This window comes from Pempheris klunzingeri, chromosome 23 (genome assembly GCF_042242105.1).
Source record: "Pempheris klunzingeri isolate RE-2024b chromosome 23, fPemKlu1.hap1, whole genome shotgun sequence".
In the NCBI taxonomy this organism is placed as follows: domain Eukaryota; kingdom Metazoa; phylum Chordata; class Actinopteri; order Acropomatiformes; family Pempheridae; genus Pempheris; species Pempheris klunzingeri.
The window spans coordinates 8,792,336-8,813,738 of record NC_092034.1 but is presented as its reverse complement, the minus strand read 5'-3'; the positions used below and the strand labels follow the sequence as shown (position 1 = coordinate 8,813,738).

Below are 21,403 nucleotides of genomic sequence, written 5' to 3'. Positions count from 1 at the left end.
CTCACTCAACAATCCAGTTTAAGAAAACACAGCAAAATGTCATACACTTTAATAAGTACAGGAAGTATTTACAGTATATACACCATAACACAATACTGACTTTGTCATCACTACTGTATAGTTTTCATAGATTAGGAAGTATTTACACTATGATTAAGACCATATGTAATAAATTCTTTTTTTTTTTTTTTTTTTTTTTTTAAGATCTGATATGCAATAAATTCAAGTAGGCGTGCCTTGATACATAATAGTCTGACTATGATGATGGTATGAGGGGTATGTAAGAACCACTTCACAGGTGCATCATGGTCTGTGACTTCAAAGAACGCTTTAATACACTCGTCGGTTGGGCTCCATGGGTTGGGGGGCACATCGCCACTCAATATCGAACACAAACTATACAAGTTCACACGTGTCTCAGTCCTGAAGACATCTAGTCCATCTGTGGGTGTTCTTTTATTTTTATTTTTTATTTTTAAAAAGATGGGAACCATTGGTTTCTTCCTCCAAAGCTTCACACATTCATGTTTGGTCATCAGCCTTCAGTGGAAGCAAATGCTACACTAGGGACCATTTGCTGTAGCGAGTCCTGGTGGTGCTGGTCCGAAAGAGCATAATGCAACCTCCTGGATTGATATCACTTTGGGCATCTTTGTTGCATGTCACCTTCTTACTCCTACGTCTCCTAACGTTCTCCAATGTCTGCTATCTAACCAAAGGATGAACATAAAAAATAATCTGTAAAAAAAGCATTCACTGTGTCTGAACTCATATTCACACTTAAGTACATTACTTGTCCATTCGTTAAAAAAACAACATGTTGAAAACCGACACTGAGCATGAACGATCCTTTTCTGGAGCAATCCATCTGCTTTCTTTGCTTAGACAGTTTTGTTACACTACTCACTTATGATCAGGGTGATGAGGCTGGGCATGCACCTAATTTCAGGTACCGCAAAAAAACTGAAAAAGAGATGTAGCACTCCACCAGATGTTTTCTCTTCGTTTAGGATTGCTGGTGGTTTGTACATTATGGTATCTGTCCTCTGCCATGCTGGGTGTTTTGGCCTAGCAGACGGAGGCAGCGCTTTCCCTCCTCCCCTGCTTCTTCAGCAGCTGGATGCGGTTGTGGACGTAAAACTTGATGGCCCTCCAGTCTCGCTGGTTGCTCACCAGCAGAGGGCAGAGTTCGAGGCAGCGCTCGCAGTCCGCCTTCGCAGGGACGCGCAGCTCCATGAGGTTTCGCTTTAGGTGGGTCTCCACTGCTACACGCTCCGCTTCTGACCAGGGACGCTTCAGCACACCACGCTTTCCTGTGAGATTGAGGGGGAGGTGAGACAAAGTGTGAATGAATGGAAACAGAATGCGTGGGATCAATTTATTGAGGATGTGACTGAAGCTTAGGTAGTCATAGAGTGACATTGACAGATAGTCACCTGATTTGGGTGGAATACATCTCCTCTTGTGAACGTTGGCTATCGATGGGCTGACTGGAGAAGGAATGGGTGCTCTCTTCTTCCTTGGCGGTCGTCCTGGTCCTTTCTTCTTCACCAGCACCTCAGCCTTCTCTTTTACTTCCTCCTTTTCTTCCTCTGCCTCTGAATCTTCTGAAAAGGACTCTGCTGAGTTGCCAGACATTACTGCGGAATAAAACAGAGGGAAATTAACCCAAATCGAATGACTAACAGACCTATGGGATGATCTATAGTACCTTTTCTTATTAAAAGTAGTTTGTTAATGCATTGGTGCATAATAGTAAATGCTGTCTTTGCTGCAGAGAGTTAGATGAAAGGACTGAAGCCCCCTAAATCTGAAGCCACACCGTGCAGCTGGTTAGCTTAGCTTATCAGAGTATAATTACAGGAAACAGCTAGCCTAGCTCTGTATAAAAACCTACCAGCACCTCTAAGCTAACTAGTTAACACACTATATGTTGTTCATTTAATCTGATCTAAAACTGAAGGGTAAAAAGGACAGGTTGTGGGAATGTGCCAGGATATTTCTTAGACGCACACAGCCTTCACTGAGGTCAGCTCCAGGAAATCATTGCTCCAGGCTAAGAAATAGTCCAGAACACAACACCACAGGAAGCTGTTTTCAATTAGGCCTGTAGATTACTGAACTAACTTCTGTTCCATGTTTTTTATTTATTCATTCAACTTCTTTTAAGTCATTTAAAAAGCTGACATACCTCCCAGAGTCTAATACATATTAACAATTCCACATTAAATGAACCGTGCAGAGCATGTTGTCACTTTGCATTATTTAAAACAGATGAGAGACCTTGTGGCCTTTAAAAGGTTCTCAGAAACAGATTGCGTACTGAATTGTGCAATGCCTGAAATACCTGCTGATGGGCCCAAGTGGCTTCAATATTAATAATAATACATTTTTTTTTTTTTTTACAGAAAAAACGTGAGATATATCTTCGTACCATCCAACTCAAGGCAGATGTGCTGCAGGCTCATCCCTCGGAAAAGCACGCCTTCCCTCTCTCCATAAAGAACAACACGACCTACGCGCCCCATTAGTGCTGGATCCCGTATGATAGTGGAGCAGTTCTGGGTCACATGGTACTCCCGTTCCAGGAAGTCCTCCAGTCGTTTGGTAGCCCCAGACTGGCCCTCACCCTCCTCTAATAGTAGCAGTTGAGTGAGTATTGCTACCTGCCGGCGCACACGCGTTGCCGTCAGTGCTCCAGGGTTCTTGGCCCCGCTGGATCGCGCCAGGTTTCTCAGAAGGTCCGTACCCCGGAGCGGGGTGGCAGGAGAGTGGTAGGGCCGGGAGAAGACATAAGGGCTCTCTGGGTCCACCCCCACATTGGGACTGGTTTGAAGGAGTAGGTCCACGCAGGACTCACAGTGTGGTGGGAAAATAAGCGGCTGGATCCGACCACGCTTCCCTAAAACACCAGCCCGCGGGAGGTGACACAGGATCTGGCGCTCAAATGGGGACAGGAGGGCTTCCATGCCAGAGGGGGGGCTGCTGCTGGAGTTGGCCTGGGGGATGACGCGGTTGCGGTAGTCCTGGACAGTGAGCTTGGCCACCTCACATTCCCGGTGGCGGTTGTAGAGGATGAGCAAGGAGAGGCTGGAATGGCAGAGCAGGCGCCAGGCCTCGGCAGAGTGAGGAGAACGGGTTAAAGACAGGAAAGAGGAGTGCTGCTGGCGGCGGAGGTAGAGGACCAAACAGGAGAGGGAGGAGAGCAGCGGAGACATGTGATGTCTGTGTGTTGGGAATGAGAGAGAGAGGAAAAAATGCCTTTAGAATAGCAGTTGAAATCATAAGGCACAACACAAAAACCCAAATCATTACCAATAAATTACTAATTGCTAAGAGGACAACAAAAGAGACAATAGTGCAAATAAAAGACAATAATCCAACCCCACCTTGTGATCTCTCCATTCTTCTCCTCTTGTGCGTCATCTTCTCCTTCTCCACTCAGCTCCAGATCTTCATCTGGATCTATGTCTGGCTCTGGAGTAGGAGGCGGAACCAGCTCCTCTTGACCTCTCGAGCTCTCCACCTCCACCTTCTGCTGCTGCTGCTGCTGCTCTTCAAGCTTCTCTCTCTTCATCCTCCGTCCCCTTCTGGGAGCAGATGCGGGAGGCGGAGATGGACTCTTTACCCGCGCCACCATTGGCGGTGTGGGGCGTTTTGTGTTGGGCGGCGTTAAGCTAGGCCCCTTCTTGGTGGCTCCGGGCTGATTTGAAGAAGGCGGCGAGAGCGAGAGGGAGAATGAGACGGCACCTGTGCTCGAGCGCGTAGCCGGCGACTCCCTCTCCCTGGAGAAGAGGGGGGGTGGAGCAGGGTTGGAGGCTGAGGGCTGGGGGACTGCAAAGGAATGACTGTGAGAGGCGGGGGCGGAGGACGATGAGGGGTGAGGGTGTGCGGCGCTGCCGTTTGAAGTGTTGTGCGTGTGCAGGTGTGCCAGCTCCATGGCTGTTCTGACCTCTGGCTGGTTAGCGTGGTGCTTCTCCAGGTGGCGTGCCAGAGAGCGATAATGGCGGCCGCAGTACGGGCAGTGCTGCCGCCGGCTCACTGTGGCACCGCTGGAGCTGCCAATGTTTATGTTAATGTTGTTGTTGATGTTGGTGGTCGGGGTTGCCAGGCTGCCGACTGGGGGCTGGGACTGGGATCTAGCTTGGGGTGCAACAGATTCCGGGTGGGAAAAGGATGAGCAGGGGCGTCCGGGTCCTCTGGCGGAGGTGGGTGCAGTCTTCTTCTTTGAGTTGACCACCGCGGGCATCTTGCGCTTCTTGCGCCGGCGGAGCATTCGACCCCTTATCTCCTCAATTTCCTCTTCTTCATCGTCGTCGTCATCGTCGTCGTCTTCCTCCTCTTCATCCTCCTCGCGGTCTGAGTCACTCGGCTCAGAGTGGGTGAGTGGGGAGGATGAGGGTGACAGTGACCAGGAGGGGGTAAGGTAATCAGAAACTGAGAGGGACAGTGGGTGGGGGCCAGCCTCTTCCTCCTGGTTAAAAAAAATTTAAAAGTAAAACAAAAAAATATTAGCTCTCACATTTAACTATATTAACAGGATCTACATTTTTAGCAAATTTAAAACTGAAGTGACAATTTTCATCATTCTGTTATGTTTATGTTTGTGTTTATTGTCCACAAATCTCATGAAAATTCCTATGGAAGATGGAAATGTTTAAAAACAAGTTGTAAATATATAGGGCGCCCCTATGACTTAGGGGTTAAGACCACGGACCGCATTGTCTGAGTCCTTTGCTGCATCTCTCCCTTTTTTCCTGTCATCTCTAAACTGTCTTTATCTAATTAAAGGATCTGTTGACAACAAGAAAATTGTAAAACATCAACAGACTTGCCCGCTTCAGTACAGTTACCATCAGGTTAGGAGCTCACCATTGCATTCTCGCCCCAGTCCGTCAGGCTGTAGTCCACTGTAATCTCCTCCCCTTTGGCGATGTCTCGGATCGCTATGACAACCAACCGCACCTGGGTCCCACAGTGGACTTCTCTAATTCGGCAGTTGGGCGGTGGATGGAAGAGCACAGGTCCCCGAACGCCGCTCGCTCCCTCCTCCCCCAGCTCTGGCACACTGGAAAACATAAAGTAACATTAGCAATATGGACCCAGACCTAAAAACAGCATGTGAGCACAGTTACCATGGAGAGGGTCCTCCTTACCAGAGCTGAGTGGGATCAGGCAGGTAGTAGGGACTGCCGGGAGGAGGGAGGCGGTCCTCTGCACCCTCTGGATACTGGCTATCACCTGGGACAGAGCAGACTGTTTAAATCTGGCACATCTTAACTGCTTTTTCCTTAACCACAGGCCTTACGATTGGAATGGAAGGTGACTCTCCTTACTACAATACACCGCTAATTACAACATGGTACACTTGTTTTCCATAAGCACCAGAGTGGATAAAAACACAAACAGCAAGTGGTAAAATGTGTGTGTGTGTGTTTCTATATATACCAGGACTGTAGCTGTGCTCTGACATGCTCTCCTCCTCCTCATCTTCTGTTACGTACGCTCGGTCACACACCTTCACAGGTGTCCCCTTCCTTTTTCTCCCACACACACGACTGTAAAAACAAAACCAGGGCTTCATTTAGCATAATGATCCTCAGACAAAGCACTGCTCAAGACTTTCCCACAGTAAGTATTCGGATGGAGGGCAGCCGAAATGAGCTGAGCAAGTGATGCATGTGGAAAAGCGGCGCTTGAATTTCCACACATAAGATTTCTTTTAGGTGGGTGACTCATCCACAACAACAATAAGGCTTTGAGCTGCTTAACTAGTGATGGTAGCAGCTGTGGTGATAACAGGGTATTTGTTGTTCTTACACTTAAGAAACATTCAAATGTCTTTGATTTGACGAGCAATCGAAACAAAGAATCTTGGAAATTTGGATTTCTGCATAACCTGCGTATAATGATGGTTTGGCTGTTATGAAGAGTAGAACAGAAGGGGAAAAAGTGCTGAAAAGACGAGGAATGAGACATATATCAGCTATATTGGATTACATTTCATTTTTTAAATTTCACTATTGATCGGTCTGTTGAATAATTTCACAATTACACTATTCATTCCTTCAGCCTATAAAATGCCCAGACTCACTGTGGAAAATAACCATCATATATTCCAAGAGCTAAAGCAGACATTTTTAAACACAACCATCCAGAAACAAAAGATATGCCTTTCATAATAATGTAAAACAGAGAAAAGCTAAAAATGCTCATATTTCATAGGCTGGAAACAGCAAACGCTTTGTATTTTTCTTTGATAAACAACTTAAGACGATAATCCAGTTATCTAAACTATCAATAATATTTTTTCTGTGGAGTTATAGCCGAGTTATTTCAGCTCATCACAGATCATTCATTTCGTTGACACTATGATGATTGCAGCATGACCTTTATCCTTGGCTTCACTTGAGAATACATTTCAATAATAGTGCTGATTTATAGCCCTCACAGCAACTTTACCTGGCAATCCAGGTGTAAAAGAGCATGAGGGAGAAACACTGCAATCTACTGTAAACAGGCAGTTATTGTGGAAGCTATGATTGATTATATTTTATTCTAATATTGTCACTGACCCACCCCTTTTATCCAATCACGTCAGACTGAATAAATGCATCCACAGAGGTCTGATTAGCACAACAAAGCGTCGATTATTCACTGAACCCATTGACAGTCGACTGTTTTCGGATGCATTTTGCTCATGGTCAGCAACTTTGTTTACTCAAACAAGCCACGAGTCATGATCTGCACCAGCTGAGCTCTCAAGCGGAGCTACGAGCATAATGATACTGACTCGGTGGTTTGATGGGTATCATGCACCGGGACGTGCAGGGTAAGGAATCTGGCATGACAGGGATCACCCACATGAGAGCAGGTCGCTGACCGGCTATTAAGATAGCTGATGGTTCCTGCTGGGTGCATGCTAACATGAATGCTAAACCTAGCCTGTTAGCTCCCAGCAGCTAGCGTTGAGACTCCCCCCCTCCTCCTCCCTCGTCAAAACATCAAAAATAAAAGGCTGGCGATTAAACGCGAGCTGGGGCGGGCAGAGAGAGACGCAGCCTCGCAGGACACAACAGCCGCGACCCCGAAAACCAACACAAACCACTTCCCCTGCTCCGTTTTCTGCATTATACCGCTGGAAACATGCACGCCGATAAAGGCTCCTAACGTTAACTAAACAAACGCGCACGCTCGCAGCGCGTGCGTCTCGGGCTCTCGCCTTTAAGATAATAAATCTCCGGTGAAAAACGAAGCCAACCGGGGGCTCACAGCTCCCACTCACCCCCTCGGCGGCGGCGGTTTGCTCCCATCCCCGTCGCTGTCGAGGGTCGGTGGTTCCCGGTAGTCAAAAGGCGACCGTACAGTCTCCGCCATTAGGACTCCCTTCCCTACCTCTCGCGCTCCGGTAGATGCACAACGCGCATGTGCACAACATCCTTTGGGGTTCTAATGGTAAAATGGGGTGCACTCACCTCTGGGTGGGGGGGCGAAGGGGGGAGAGACCTGCAGCCTGCACCCACACACTTACATTTTAGGGGTGAGCTCAGTGAGAACACTGCTCAGTGGAATCTGTGATGCGTTCACGTAGGAGTGCAGTTAAATCAGTGAAGTTGGCCTATTTTGGGTTCATGTGAAAACAGCACGGATGAACAGTTTTTACCAGCTTGTTCCTAATTTTGAGCTTATGAACACCACTTTTTATTGATGACTGAAATCCGTTATAAAAACATACGTTTCTCTATTGCAAATCAAAGTCCTGTATCCTAAGCCCCACTTAAGTAAAAGTATCATCAGCAAAATGTGCTTGAAATAAGTAAAATTCTGCAGAAAAATATTCTTTGTTACTACTACATTGTGATAAATAACGCTATAAGATTACTAATGCATTAATGCATGAGTAGCTGTTGGCTTTTTTGATTTTACTGTTGACTACTGTTTTGCTACTTTATGCACAGCTGGGCAGAGGTGGAGGAAATACTCATCTTAAACTAAGTTCATTAAAAATGAACTTTCATTCAAAATTAAAATTACAAGTGTTAGCATTACAGTATAAGTAAGGTTCTAAGAGGAAGTTTGTTCTCATTGTGCGAAATCATATAATCATATTGATGCGTTCATGTGCACAATAATGTTGCAGCTGGTAAAGGTGGGTGGCCAGTGAATTTGCCCCCAGGGATCAATTAAGTTTCATCTTAACCTATAATAATCTTCATATTTTATTTATTGATTATATTTTGCATTATTAATCTGAATCTTCAAAGTAACTAGAAACTAAAGCTTTAAGATCAATGCAGAGGAGTAAAAAACACAATGTTTCCCTGTGAAGTATAAAGTAACAGAAACACTTAAGACCATTGAACTTATAAAACATTAAATATCTCCTTCTTTGGCATATAAACTAGATCATTTCAGTATTTTGTCACCCTTTTCAAACATATAAACTCAGTTTGTGACAAAGGGAAGGGCTACCACATGAACACCTCTAAGTCTAAGGCTTCAATAATATAATGTTCTAAGTATCTCCAAGAAAATTTCCTTGAAACAACTATTTCATTTGGTTCTAAATCATTATACCTGATGAAGGTCGGACAGACCGAAATGTTAACAAATTTTTATAATATATTATGATAAGCAGTAAAGCAGCGTGCAGGAATTCACTTCTCATTAATCACTCATCGCTAATCATCTAAATTTCCTTGAAAGACCAGCTCAATTGAAAACCAACACAATATTAACAATTTGTCATTTATTATAGGAAACTTAAATGTTTGAATATTTTGCATATTTGCATGCTATGCTTACCTGCTACATACGGACTAAAAGACTCTCTAGCCAATAAATGGAAGTGCACCAGTTAAACCTGCCTCTATCAAATTAAATAGTTGTTTCCAGGAAACTTAGAGGAAATGATTAGGAAAGCACTATAAAGACATGAAACAACATGTTACCATAATATTAAAGAGAAAATAAGTAGTGGGTTTTGCATCTAGTACTATTACTTTCACACACACACACACACAACAGTAAAGTGCAAAACCACTATGACGAAGTAAAGGTAATGTCAGTAAAACACAAGGGTTAAAGCTGGGTTTTAATCTTCAATGCACATCCAGTTATTGTTCACGAAGATGAAAGAAAAGCACGGCATTAAGAAAAATTCACTATACCAGCTAATGTGGAAGTCACAGCTCATTCACACAGCGAGCCTGTGCTGCTTCAGGCATGTGGCGCTACAGGGAAGTCGTTGTGGTGAGGAGTGATTAATACGTTTGGCCACAGACACTACAGTCCTACTGTAAGCTACAACAGTCTAATACAGTGGTCCTCAAACATTATTTTCTGCTTCGAAACGAGGGCGTGACAGAAAAGATTTGAGAGCCGCTTCCCTTACAGTTCAAATTTGTGAACAGTGTAGCAGCACATTCAAGTATAACGTCAGGAGAGAACTTGGTGACCAGAGCAGCAAACATGACATTTGATCATCACAGATTGTGCCAAACCAGAAACAAAACAAGCATTCGGTCTCTGCTACGAAGATACAGAAGTAGGAATTATTTAGGTTAGATATGTATGTATAATAAGGTGGTACATGAAAAGCAAATAGCTACAGATTCAGCTGCACATCAGTCACAGTTTATCAGTCATGTATTTTTGGCTACATTCTAGTAGTTAGTAGATTTTGGAGAGTTACGAACAGCAGATAATTAGTTATCAAAGGTTGATCCACTTAAATAAAATAAATTACACACTGTGTACAAAAAAGAAAATCAAACAATCTAACTCTGCAACTTCACAAAGCACACCAACCTCTATACAGTTAAAAGTGTGCACTCACTTCTTTGTCAAAGGAAATAGCAACTGTGGCAAACTAGAGGTCATTTTAGCACTTGCTGTGGAAATACCAACGTCTGGGAAAAGCTGTCTGCAGGGCTTTGTTAAAAGGGGCTTAGCTGTGATTTTAGTTAAGCAGTGCTTTTTTTTTTTAAACCTCTAATGCTCACAGAGTATATTCCACACCTTTTAATATTCAATTTCGAATACATAGAAGGGAAAGCTGGCTGTTAGTGTCGGGTGAGTTCATTCGTAGACGTTGTCGGATTGAGACAAAAGGAGTTAGACTTCTTCTGTTCCTTCCCTCTCTGAGTGTAACACATGGAGGGTCTGCACAGCGTGGTCAGCCCAGTGGATTAGCTCCAGCAGCACTCGATAGGTCCACAGTTTGAGGCCGAACGCCCCCCCAGCGCCATCAGTTTCCTGTACAGAAGAGAGCAAGATGTGTCTCTCATTGAAGCCAGATACAGTGCAAAAGAATACGAATAAGCATTGTGTATGTTGTGGTAACGCTTACATTTCCCATGTAATTGTCCAGTTTAATTTGTTCTATGTTTGAAAGTCTGAGAGATGAAGAGTACAAGAAGAAGAAGAAAATATGCAGGACAGGAAGGAATATGTTCTTGTTTGGCTCCAGAGTCAAAGTTTAACAAGTAAATTCAAACTTACAATAACAGAGTTTTTTTTGAAGTGGCAGCTTGAGTTTGGTAGAATTTGGTAAGAGGAAACAGGAGGACAACCACTTTGTTTTGAGACAGAGGAGGATCATACTCATTATTTGGCGCAAGAAAAAAGCTTGGAGAGCGAGCGAGGGGTATTACAGACGGTTGCCTGTTAACTTCACGTCTAGTAGATACAGAGCAACACTATGATTCATCTGCAGTCGTGTCTGCGCCCAGCCGATGACTGTTAACTGTGCCTTTAGCTCCGTTTTGTCTCCGTCACCTCCTGAGGGAAACATATGTGTGTGTGAGCTGCTCCACCTGCTAGTTGCTTAACTTTATCTGTCTGCTGTTTGGTGCTGAGCAGGTTGCGTTCAGTGAACCACAATAGTTAAGTTACAGGTCGGAAAACCAAAACAGTGAGCTGAAAGATGCTAAAAAGCTCCAGAACACCACGGGGAACTTCAGGGTAGGGTCACTAAAAGCAACAACTGTCACATTAAATGTAGTCATTAATCCATTCTTAGTATAATAATATTGATTAGTGAGGGTTTAAACTCAATCAAAAGATTGTCTTGGATATCTGAGTGATTAAGTTTAACGCTTTGAATGTTTCCCCACAGCAGGGGTCATAGTCACAGGAAGGTATTATTCATATAATGTAGTGTTCAGTCACACCGTAACTGCTGCTTTTTGTCTTTTACCCAGTTTATTATGATAATAATAATAATAATAATAATAATAATAATAGTAGTAGTAGTAGAGGGCCGGCATGAAACACCAAACTTTGTGGGGTCTTTTCTTGCTGAATATCTCTGACAGACCTGATAAGCTCAGTTTTGTCATATCATAATAAATGCATACAAGTGACACATTTATCCTTGGACACCTGTATGACAGCATTTCTTCCTCTATTGTCAGTTTTTAAATGGAACTTCAATCCACTTAATCAGTGTTTTCATCTATAATTGGCTTTACACATAAGAAAATTGTAAATTAGCCAGTTATTAGAGGTAAATCTGATGAAGATTAAAAAAAGATGTCCTTTATCAGGATGACCTTAAGGTTTGTAGCAGTTTTTCTGTAATTCAGAGGGGACCACATGAAGCTTTTCTCTTAAAATGTCACTTGAACGTAAACAGAAGTAACAGCTGACATTGGGCCATTTGGGAATAAACCCTGACTAATAGAGAAATACTGTACCTCATTACACTTGTGGTCCGGGGTGACTTCCAGGGTCACGTCCTGGGTCTCCACCAGACTTTTGGTGCTGTGGAGCAGGTACTCCAGCCTCTGTCGGACGTTCTTCCTCATGGTCTGGTAGTCGCCCTCCAGCTCGCCCCACTCCTCCTCTTCCTTCAGGATGACACAGTGGAGCAGCCCCAGGCACTGCCGCAGAGCTGAATGCAGCAACTGCACCTGCTGCTCCGCGCTCAGCTCCTCGGAGTCAGGGGACAGGGACACGATGCGCCCGCCGTCCGGGGTGTGGTCCGACAAGAAGGTCTCCCTCTCCTTCTGAAAAGGCGAGGAACAGTTTTTTTTTCACTTGATCCTGAGTGCAAAGCAGAAAGATACTAGGTGCCATCACTTGCACTTGTGCTATCAATTTCATTTCACTTCACAGCAATTACAAATTTAGCACTAAGTGACAGCCATATTGACCTATATTGATCAATTAAAAGGTGTTCTAAAAGCAAGATGAGGCACAGATGCATGAGCTGGGAAATAATCCAATACACTCTATCCATTAGGCACCCCAGGGAAAATGGAGGGGAGGAGGGGCGGTGGGGGTCTTTTAGTATGATTACACTCTGCACCACAGCATCCAACACAACTACACACAAGTGAGCACTAGTGGATATCCACGTTTATCCAGTAAAAGCCAAATACATGATTCAAATGCGACAGGTAGCTTAGCTGGCTCAGTAGAAAAACATGCTGGCGTTCAAGTGAGCCACAAGTAACGGGGAGGGGAGCGTGTGACACCGCCTGGGTGTGAGGTAAGCATGCCGACTGTGTAAACTGATAACTCACGTATAGCTGGAGGAGATGGGTGCATTCGTGGTGCAGTAGCCGGGCAAGAGACACCGCTCTCTCCGTCTGCGACTGGCCCGGCACCGGCGCGTCCAGCTCGGTTATCTGCTGCTCCTCCTGCTCTGCCATTTGCACTCCAGCCCTGTTTCTAAAGGTGGGTTAGCGGCGAGCTGGACGAGCAACCGAGCAGAGAAATACGTGCCCCCCCACCTCCCGCCCCCCCCCAACGTCGTAAATATTGGCACCGAAACAAGGTTTTCACGCGCGGAGTGTTTTCGGATCCTCGGGCGAGTTGGAGACGGAGCGCAGCGTGTTTGTGTCCGTGCTCATGTCGGCGTGCACGCAGCGACAGGGGATTTAATTGGTTCCGCAAGCCACGGGGGCGTTTTAAGGGGGGACGCACAGGAGGGCCTTTTTCCTCCCTAAAAACGTCACCGTGCGGCCCACCCATCCGTCCACAAATAATATAATAACTCTTTATTGGGACGCTTTCCTCAGTAGCTGCAAGCTAATGTGGGAAACCACGTGGAGTATGAACTAATCCTCCAATAACTACCTACTTTACTTTGAGTGTTTCTACCCAGAGAACTCCTCATTACATGTTTAGATCATGTGCTGTTTGGTTTCTACAATGCATTCATTTTTACACTTATTAAACATCAATTTATTTATTGATATTTACATGATAAATTTATATTCAGCTCATTTTCAGTTATTTTTGGATTTACATTATTATCATATATTTCTGCTATGTAAAGAGACATCCCTGGCCATTGTTGTAAAGAAAGTTGGAATACAAATACATAAGAAAATGATACAAAATAAAATAATGAAATAAAATAAAATAAAATGATTGTTAGGTAGCTATTGTTAGTTATTGTGTATTGGTGTAAAAATGTAAGGATTTTTATTTTGAATTAATTGGGATATTAAATAGATTTTTCTGTTGGCGCGCTAGCTAGGATTTCTTTAGTTATTATGTTTTCATGTATATTGTAGATGTAGATGGATAAGGGAGCTTCAGCCAATACACCTTGATGTGAAACTAGATTGGTATCAGTGTAAATGTACAGAGATGCAGTTTATGGGTCTAAGGATGGAGGCTGTCATATGATACGTAGATTATAAAAACCCCTCAAGACAAATTTGTGATTTCTCTATATAATTAAATTTGGCTTGGCTAAACCTTTTAAAATGTGACATCAACCTGTCCACTGATCGCAGATGAGATTTGGCTAAATCTGGCATATTTGCTTCATATTGATTATTGTGTTATATCCCTGATACCTAAATAGACTAGAATTGTACCCCCCCATTTAAAGGATGTGTCAAGAATAAGAAACAGAAAAGATTTAGAACATAATGTGTTTATTATAGTTAATCTGAATACATTTTCTGATAAATTAAGTGTTGGATTAAGGGTGCTCAGTAGTAGTGTAAAGAGGTATATCTTATTATCTAACATCGCTTAATAAAAAAAAAAATCATGACAAAAACTACTTCCATCATAATACTGCTGCTTGAATAGCTCTAGCTGTGAAAAAACATTAAAGCAAGAATTGGTAATTAAATCAGATGGCATAGTTTAGACAGAAGGGAAGAGAAGTGACACTACTGAGGTCCAGGAAAAGGCTTTTCCTACTCAAAATGTCAGAGCGTCTGCTGTGAAAAAGGTCCATTGCACCATTTTGTAAAACAAAGATGCCAAATTTCTGAAGAGATTCCAAAAATGATGCATTTTTAAAAAATGTTGTCTGTGATTTCTCTCTGAAAGCAACATTTGATCCGTCTAAAGATCCAGACTAAAATGTCAATATTTTTTTCATTCTGATATTGTAATCTCACAACAAAGAATCTTTTACACCTCATTTGGTTGCATTATTCCAGTCACTTTTAAGTAACTGAAACTACTAGAATTAATCCAATTGTGTCAATGACACTCATCCATTCATCTTGCAAAAAGACGCATATAAACACAACAGGGATTCTATGGGGACAGAAATGACTTCTTTTTTTTTTTTTTACAAATATCTACAACCTTCTTTCAGTCTTTTTTATCTAAAAAATGAACACACAGACATATATACAAACACAAGTGAGAAAACAAAAAAAGTTACAAAATATTCATTATGTGGTAAAAGAAGTGTATATAATCTGACTTTATAAATCATACTCCCTGATGTAAAGTAGCTCTGTGTACTGTATGACTACTGTGTTAAACTCCACGTCTATTATTTCTTACATTTATAATGTCAGCTTATTAACTTTTGACAGGTCCTTTAGTCTTTTGTTCCTTTCTTAAATTAAAACTGTCTTCTGTCTCCTTCAGCTTACTGTGCATAGTAGGTGCCTTTCAGCTCATTTTGTGGCTACATTAAACTATCTCCATGGACCTCAGCACACTGTAACAGAATCTGTCGCTCTCCCTCTCTCTCCCAAACAATCCCCTCTTCTTCCTTCCTCCTCTCCCCGTTACCATCCCACATCATTTCCCCTACATCCTGATGGCCGCCCACCACCACCCTGTCCCACAGCTCGCCTTCCCCGGGCAGCTGTGCGTCCTCTTGAGCCCTGCCCCACTGCGCAGCCTGCTGGGAAGCCAGGGAGGCCGTGGGGGCCAGTGTGGTGACGGAGCTTAGGGTGAGCAGGGTGCTCTGGGAGTCCGTGGTGGACATGGATGTGACGGTGCTGGCAGGAAGGGCGGAGAGCTGGATGAGTTGGGGGTGGCTGGTGCTGGAAAGGTGAGCAGGAGAAGCAGTGGTGAGGTGCAGCAAGGTGGGGGCTTGCTGCTGATGTGCCACCTGCACCACGTGATGCGTGGGCAGCTGGAGGAAGTGGCCCTGAGGAACGTCAATCTGTGTCTGTGGAGCGAGCGGGAGCACCACCTGCTGCAGTGGAGTGAGCGTGCCACTCACTGCTTCCTGGCTGTTCTGGCTGACGGAGGGTTGGTCAGGCAGGGTGAGCCCAGGGACAGGCTCTGGGATCGGGGTGGGAGTGCTTATTACCGAGCCCCCGTTAGCTGCTAGGGCTTCAGCTATGAGCACCTCGGGGTGGCTCTTAGCTTTGTGGGCAACAACGGAGTCCTTTTTCTCAAACTTCTTGGCACAAATGGAGCAAGAGAACTGGTAGGAGGCTTCTGCATCGTGCTTCTTCATGTGCCAGTTTAAGGAGGCCTTCTGACGGCAGGTGAAGCCACAGATCTCACACCTGCCACAGGGTGGAGACAAAGCACAAGTTCTATTCTGACCTGACTTGAAGCTCAAATACCACAAAAGTATTATCAGCAAAATGCACTTTAAGTTTAAAAGTAAAAGTACTACTATGTGGGCAAAACGGTGTCTGTCTCTATGAGTTGCATATCATCGCACTATATACTACTAGATCATCATTATTACAGATAGATTACTATGAAGCATTTACATAAAGTAGCAGGGCGAGGTGGAGCTGATACCATCTATTTCACTCACTACTGGGTGGTTTAATTTGCTGTATAACAATGCATTGTGTTTTACAAGCATATAATAGATTTTTAATATCTTTGTAAGTAGTGTAAGTAGTACCTATAGCTGTAGGTACCTATAGTATAGTGAAAAGTAGTGAAAGTGAAAGTAATGTAGTGAAAAGTACAACGTTTCCCTCTAAATGTAGTGGAGTAGAAGTGTAAAATGACACTAAAATATGCAGGTGATGTACAAATACCGCAGACTTGTATTCAAGTGCAGTACTTGCATGTACTTACTTACTTTCTACCAAAACCAAACCAACTGCAAATATATTACCAGGCAATTTGTGTATTACAGAAAAGAAAATGTTCTTCAGACAGTCTTCAGCAGAGCAAGAAATAAAGTTAATTTTAAAGTCTGCATTTAGAAAGGGTTATTGATTAAAACGCAGACAGGTTTAGACCTCACATGGTCTTCATCAGGGTGGAACTAGTGAAACGGGCTGTGTTCATCTGATAGTCTAAATAGACGATACACTGATAACAACAAAGGCTGCATTAGATAATGAATTGAAATGAGAGAGATAGTAAAAACTGAAACTACAAATTATATTAAAATCACAATATACATACTAATCATATTTTAGTTATAAAAGCTACTTTATCATTCATCCATCCATCCATCGTCTATACCGCTTATCCGTCAGGGTCGCGGGGGAGCTGGAGCCAATCCCAGCTGACTTCCGGCGAGAGGCGGGGAACACCCTGGACTGGTCGCCAGACGATCACAGGGCTAACATATAGAGACAGACAACCACTCACTCTCACACTCACACCTACGGGCAATTTAGAGTCACCAATTAACCTAATGTGCATGTCTTTGGATTGTGGGAAGAAGCCGGAGTACCCGGAGAGAACCCACGCTAGCACGGGGGGAACATGCAGACTCCACACAGAAAGACCCCAGGTTCAAAGCGGGAATCGAATCTGGAACCTTCTTGCTATGAGGCAACAGTGCTAACCACCGCACCCTTTATCATTCAAACTCAGACATAAACTGTATTTGTCATGCTGCTAAAACTGAACAGGATTCTTGTAACTGAGCTCCCCTTGGCTTAGGGGAGGGGAAGTTACAGTGTGATTGACAAGCTTCACAAGAATCTTGAAAAAGTCTTGATGAGACGAAGAATAAGGAAATAATCTGCTTTCTTCCTGGTAATGATAGACACTAGACATGTTCACATGACTTTGTCAGCATTCAGAGCACACCCTGTGACATGCCACCATGACATGCTGTTTTAACTCACTGTATCGGCTTCTCCCCTGTGTGGATCATCCTGTGCACAGCCAGGTTATGGGAACTCTTGAATGCTCGAGCGCAGTACTCACAGATGTAGTCCCTTTGATCTGAAAGGCAGACAAGAAGCAGATGTGAACCAACTACACGCCAGGGTAGACAAAGAAAATGAAAAGTTTTGTATATCATTTCAAGCAGCTCAGAAAAGGCGTGTTTTCACAGGTATCAGTCTTAACATTGCAAACAGACATCAGTGGCCTAACATTACCTGTATGGTGTTTAGCGTGGCGCAGCAGCTGCTTCTGCAGACGGAACAAGCGCCCACACGAGGGGTGATCACACACATACTTCTTTTTTAGCAAATGCTGGTATTTTATATGATGCTGAAATAAAAAGATGAGAGGACACGAGTTAGCTGGTTAAAGGCACAATGCCACTCATAGTACTTTGTAATCACTGGTTTCTAAATATCACAGTGAGCGCACCCAATCTCCAATGCTTCACAGATCAAAAACGGTGAGGGGGCAATACAGTTTATCAGCTATTGTTGCTATTGTGCAGCACTATTTAGGACAGCACCTGTAGAAAATATTGAGTTGTCATGGGTGGTTATAGTTCAGGACAGCAAACCTGTAGGTAGCGTGGGTGAGCCAAGACGGTACCACAGCCCTCCATTTCACAACGCACATACTGCACTGGGGGCTTTTTCCTATGAAGGCAGAGAAAACGAGAAATTAAATAATAATCATACTTGATCCAAATAGCACTACTCGTCTACAGCGAATGGTACAATTCACACACTGACCTCCGTTTTGGCGGCCGAGGCGCTTTGTTATCTTTTTGCTGTCTCCCTCTTCTAAAATGAAAACAGAAATTTGAAACATAATCCCAAACCCCCAATTGTCAATTACAGCCAGGAAACTTCATCATTAAGTAACGCACAACATGATTTTTTTATTTAATTTAGGCTGCTATGATTTAATGATAAAACAACATGACTTTTGTCCACATGATGCAATTTACAATGGCAAAATTATTTAAAACATTTACTTTGGCATAACGTTATTTATTTTGTTTTCTCAGTGGTTACGTGTTTGTGTTGTTTTATTCATAGCTCAATTATTTATTGAATGAGTTGCGGGAAACAGGTGCTGTAGTTCCTGGTCACACCTATTTACTTGAACTCAAAGCAAAACAATAAAATGTTTTTAAAAAAATCAATGAGTAAGAGTCAAAAACTAAAATAAACACCAGGGGTAAAAATCAATTATTAGAATTTAAAAACTAAGGCTATAACATTGCCTCAAATGAACGGTGCCTTCCTTTAACTAAATTTAACTAAACTTGCTTACTTCCTGGGTGGCTCTGTGTTATCGCCCACTCCGTCTTCACCCTGCGCAGCCTTAATTGATTCCTCTGGTTTAGTATCACGCTCTTCTTCCTCCTTTTCTGACTCCTCTTTCTTGACCTCCTTCTGTTGCAACGTTGTACGCCGCCTTGATTTCTCCCTGTTAGAGTTAAGAGATAAACAACTGAAACTGACATGTTAACAATCACGTATGAAGTCTTTGTATAAAGTAAGATTCATGACTCATTATGGAAACGCAGTGAGCTCAGCATACATCTTTGTCTTGGGTTTATAGATGAGGTCATTTGGGTCGTCCCTGAATGGAGGGTCCTCGTCGAGAGCGCCGCCTGGATCTGCAACGCTATTGTGGACATCAACATCATACTGGCCACAATGAAATTCACACTGGCAAAATACACAGAAATCTAATATCTTTCTCTGCTGCTCATTTAATAGGTTGTACACCACTCACTTGTCATTGCTTCCTTTCACAGCCCCTGATGATCAGAGATAACAAATATATCATTTCAGTTTCGAATGTCTCCTGTTGTTTAGTATTTAACCATCTTACTGTCATGACATTGGTACAAATGTACAGAATATAGAAAAAAAAAAAAAGAATGCAAGTAGTCTTATTTTTACCACATGATGAAGCATCCATCTCTGCTTTAGGCTTGCATGCTGATCCTGGTGTGGTGCGAGAGGCTTGGGCTGAAGGTTTCCCTTTGCCCTTTCCAGATTTGGACAGCTTTGGTCCAAGAGCGCATTTGGATGCTGAGGATTTAAGCGTGCCCTTGTATTAGTGACAGGTGTAAATTACAGGGACAAATTCCCTGCTTGTAGACAGGTGGGTAAGATAGGTGTCCTTTTACCTCTTTTGGATGGGGACTTCTTTATGGCAGGTCTGTGTGGAGAGAGAGTCCACATTAAATTTACAGCCAGGTGCAAATCAAACTAAACCTGTATTATGCCAAAGAAAACTCACAGTGTGCTTTAACTCTGCTGCACTTCGACATTGAACAAAGGCAGGATAACACATGCATTCAAATGATTTTTTTGGTTTCACTATCTGGTAAACCTATAGCTTTAAGAAACCCCAGTGATATAACACACTTCCGACAATTACAGCCCCAAGCCTCCTTGCAGTGCAATCTCACAAGTGCCTCTAACAAGCCTCTTGCAAGTGATGTAGCTATCTTGTTGCAACACAAGTGTAAAAGAAAGTAGCAGACGTGCCTTGGTGCATGCACTTACTGCACGGCAGGTTTGCTTGTGGAGCATGATCCCGCAGGTCTCCCGCGTCCACGGTGCTGACTCGTATGTTTTTTCTTGCAAGGGGTTTTCTTGGACTCACTAGTCCTGCCAGATCCTGCTCCCCTGGCTCGCAAAACACGCACAGCACCCCCGGTAGCTGTCCGAGAGTCGCCTGAGTCCGCGGAGGTTGCTGCGGTCTTCGCCCGTCTTTTACTTCCTCTTCTCCCGCTGGATGGTTCAGTCGAGTCCGGGGATTGTTTGGCGGCCTCCGCTGAGTCTCCATTTGTCTCAATATCAGGACGAGTGCCTGAAACATCGTCTTCCTCCGACTCCATGCCGCTCTTATTTAACTATTACGACCCTTACAGACTTTTGTTTTTTGTTAGTTACGGACATAGAAAATTTAAGACCAACGAATCGTTGAAGGCCCTAGTGGGTCCAAGTTTTGTTAGCTCGCTTAAGAGTAAATGTTCTGTTACTACGCACGCATTTAATTAACCAGCTTATTAACAAAAAAGTAACCTTGAATGACGAATATAATTTTACAAACCTTCAGCATTATTTACTTCTTAAAGCTATAGCAAACCTCCTATTTCTTTGACAGAGACTGGGCCTCTTTGGGGTGCGTCTCCTTTAAGAACAGGAGCAGTAGCGTGGATAAGCGAAAACATTTTGTTTGGACTCGCGGGCTTCCATACTAATTCTAAATGGTGGTTATGGGAAATGTAGTTATTATTAAAACACTTTGAATTATTAGGTTAATGCAATTTTGCAGAACCTATTCATATATGAATCCATATAAGTTATGTACAAAACCGAAAGCCAGTTTTACAAAGGATGAATTTTTAGCTCTTTTACAAACTGTCAAAACTTTGTAAATGTCAATACAGACAAATCCTCTATTCTACATCTTTAGTTACGTTTAATGACTGTTTAGTAAACAAAACATCAGAGATTTGCCTTTCTGTCAACACAGATTTTACTGCCACAGGGAATCAGTTTGATATGGTGTACCCCAGATCTCCTCTTCATAATAAGCCTTTGGCCCATGTGCCTTCCTCAAACCTTACCCCTCAGATCACCCTGCAGGCCTTCACTTCCACTGATGTTAAGGAGGCACTTCAAGCTATTAATTGCAGGAGAGTAACTAGAGAGGATAAACTAGACCTTTATTTTTAAAGCTCTGTGCCCAATTCATTGCTGACCAAATTACATGTCTTTTTAATCTCTCCAACTGAACTTGAATCTTTCCTCAAGTCTGGAAATCTACACATGTAGTCCCACTGCACAAGGGTGGTGATAAAAATGACCTTAATAACCATCTGCATCTCTTTCTGCCAACTTACCATCATAACATGTGGCAACAAATTGAACTTTTTTTAGCATACAAAACTTTTGGTGTGGCACAGTGCAGTAACATTAAAGTAACAATAACTGCGTCATATGATCTTCTGTCAGTTCAACAGAACTGTTTTAGTCACACAATGAAATAATTTGTGCTTTTTGAGTGTATAATTCTACCAACATTTATA

The 21,403-nt window shown here is 43.2% G+C and overlaps 2 protein-coding genes across 3 annotated transcripts; both read right to left on the bottom strand.

The window, feature by feature from the left end:
- Positions 1–48: 48 nt before the first annotated feature.
- Positions 49–7,395, bottom strand: LOC139222797 (uncharacterized). The gene is made up of 8 exons (XM_070854666.1): positions 7,286–7,395; positions 5,449–5,558; positions 5,157–5,241; positions 4,873–5,068; positions 3,390–4,474; positions 2,435–3,225; positions 1,437–1,640; positions 49–1,313 (listed from the first exon to the last, which is right to left on the bottom strand). The coding sequence occupies exons 1-8, from the start codon at positions 7,375–7,377 to the stop codon at positions 1,069–1,071; spliced, it is 2,808 nt and encodes a 935-aa protein (XP_070710767.1). The 5' UTR covers positions 7,378–7,395; the 3' UTR covers positions 49–1,068.
- A 6,534-nt stretch (positions 7,396–13,929) lies between these two features.
- LOC139223188 (E3 ubiquitin-protein ligase ZFP91-like) lies at positions 13,930–20,498 on the bottom strand. 2 transcript variants are annotated; one of them, XM_070855161.1, is made up of 11 exons: positions 19,872–20,498; positions 19,490–19,521; positions 19,260–19,391; positions 19,090–19,114; positions 18,892–18,978; positions 18,622–18,777; positions 18,075–18,125; positions 17,900–17,978; positions 17,538–17,652; positions 17,280–17,379; positions 13,930–15,737 (listed from the first exon to the last, which is right to left on the bottom strand). In XM_070855161.1, the coding sequence occupies exons 1-11, from the start codon at positions 20,204–20,206 to the stop codon at positions 14,900–14,902; spliced, it is 1,950 nt and encodes a 649-aa protein (XP_070711262.1). In that variant the 5' UTR covers positions 20,207–20,498; the 3' UTR covers positions 13,930–14,899. The 2 variants fall into 2 exon arrangements, with proteins under 2 accessions (XP_070711262.1, XP_070711263.1); XM_070855162.1 differs by having other exon boundaries at positions 19,972–19,995.
- Between the last annotated feature and the right edge of the window lie 905 nt (positions 20,499–21,403).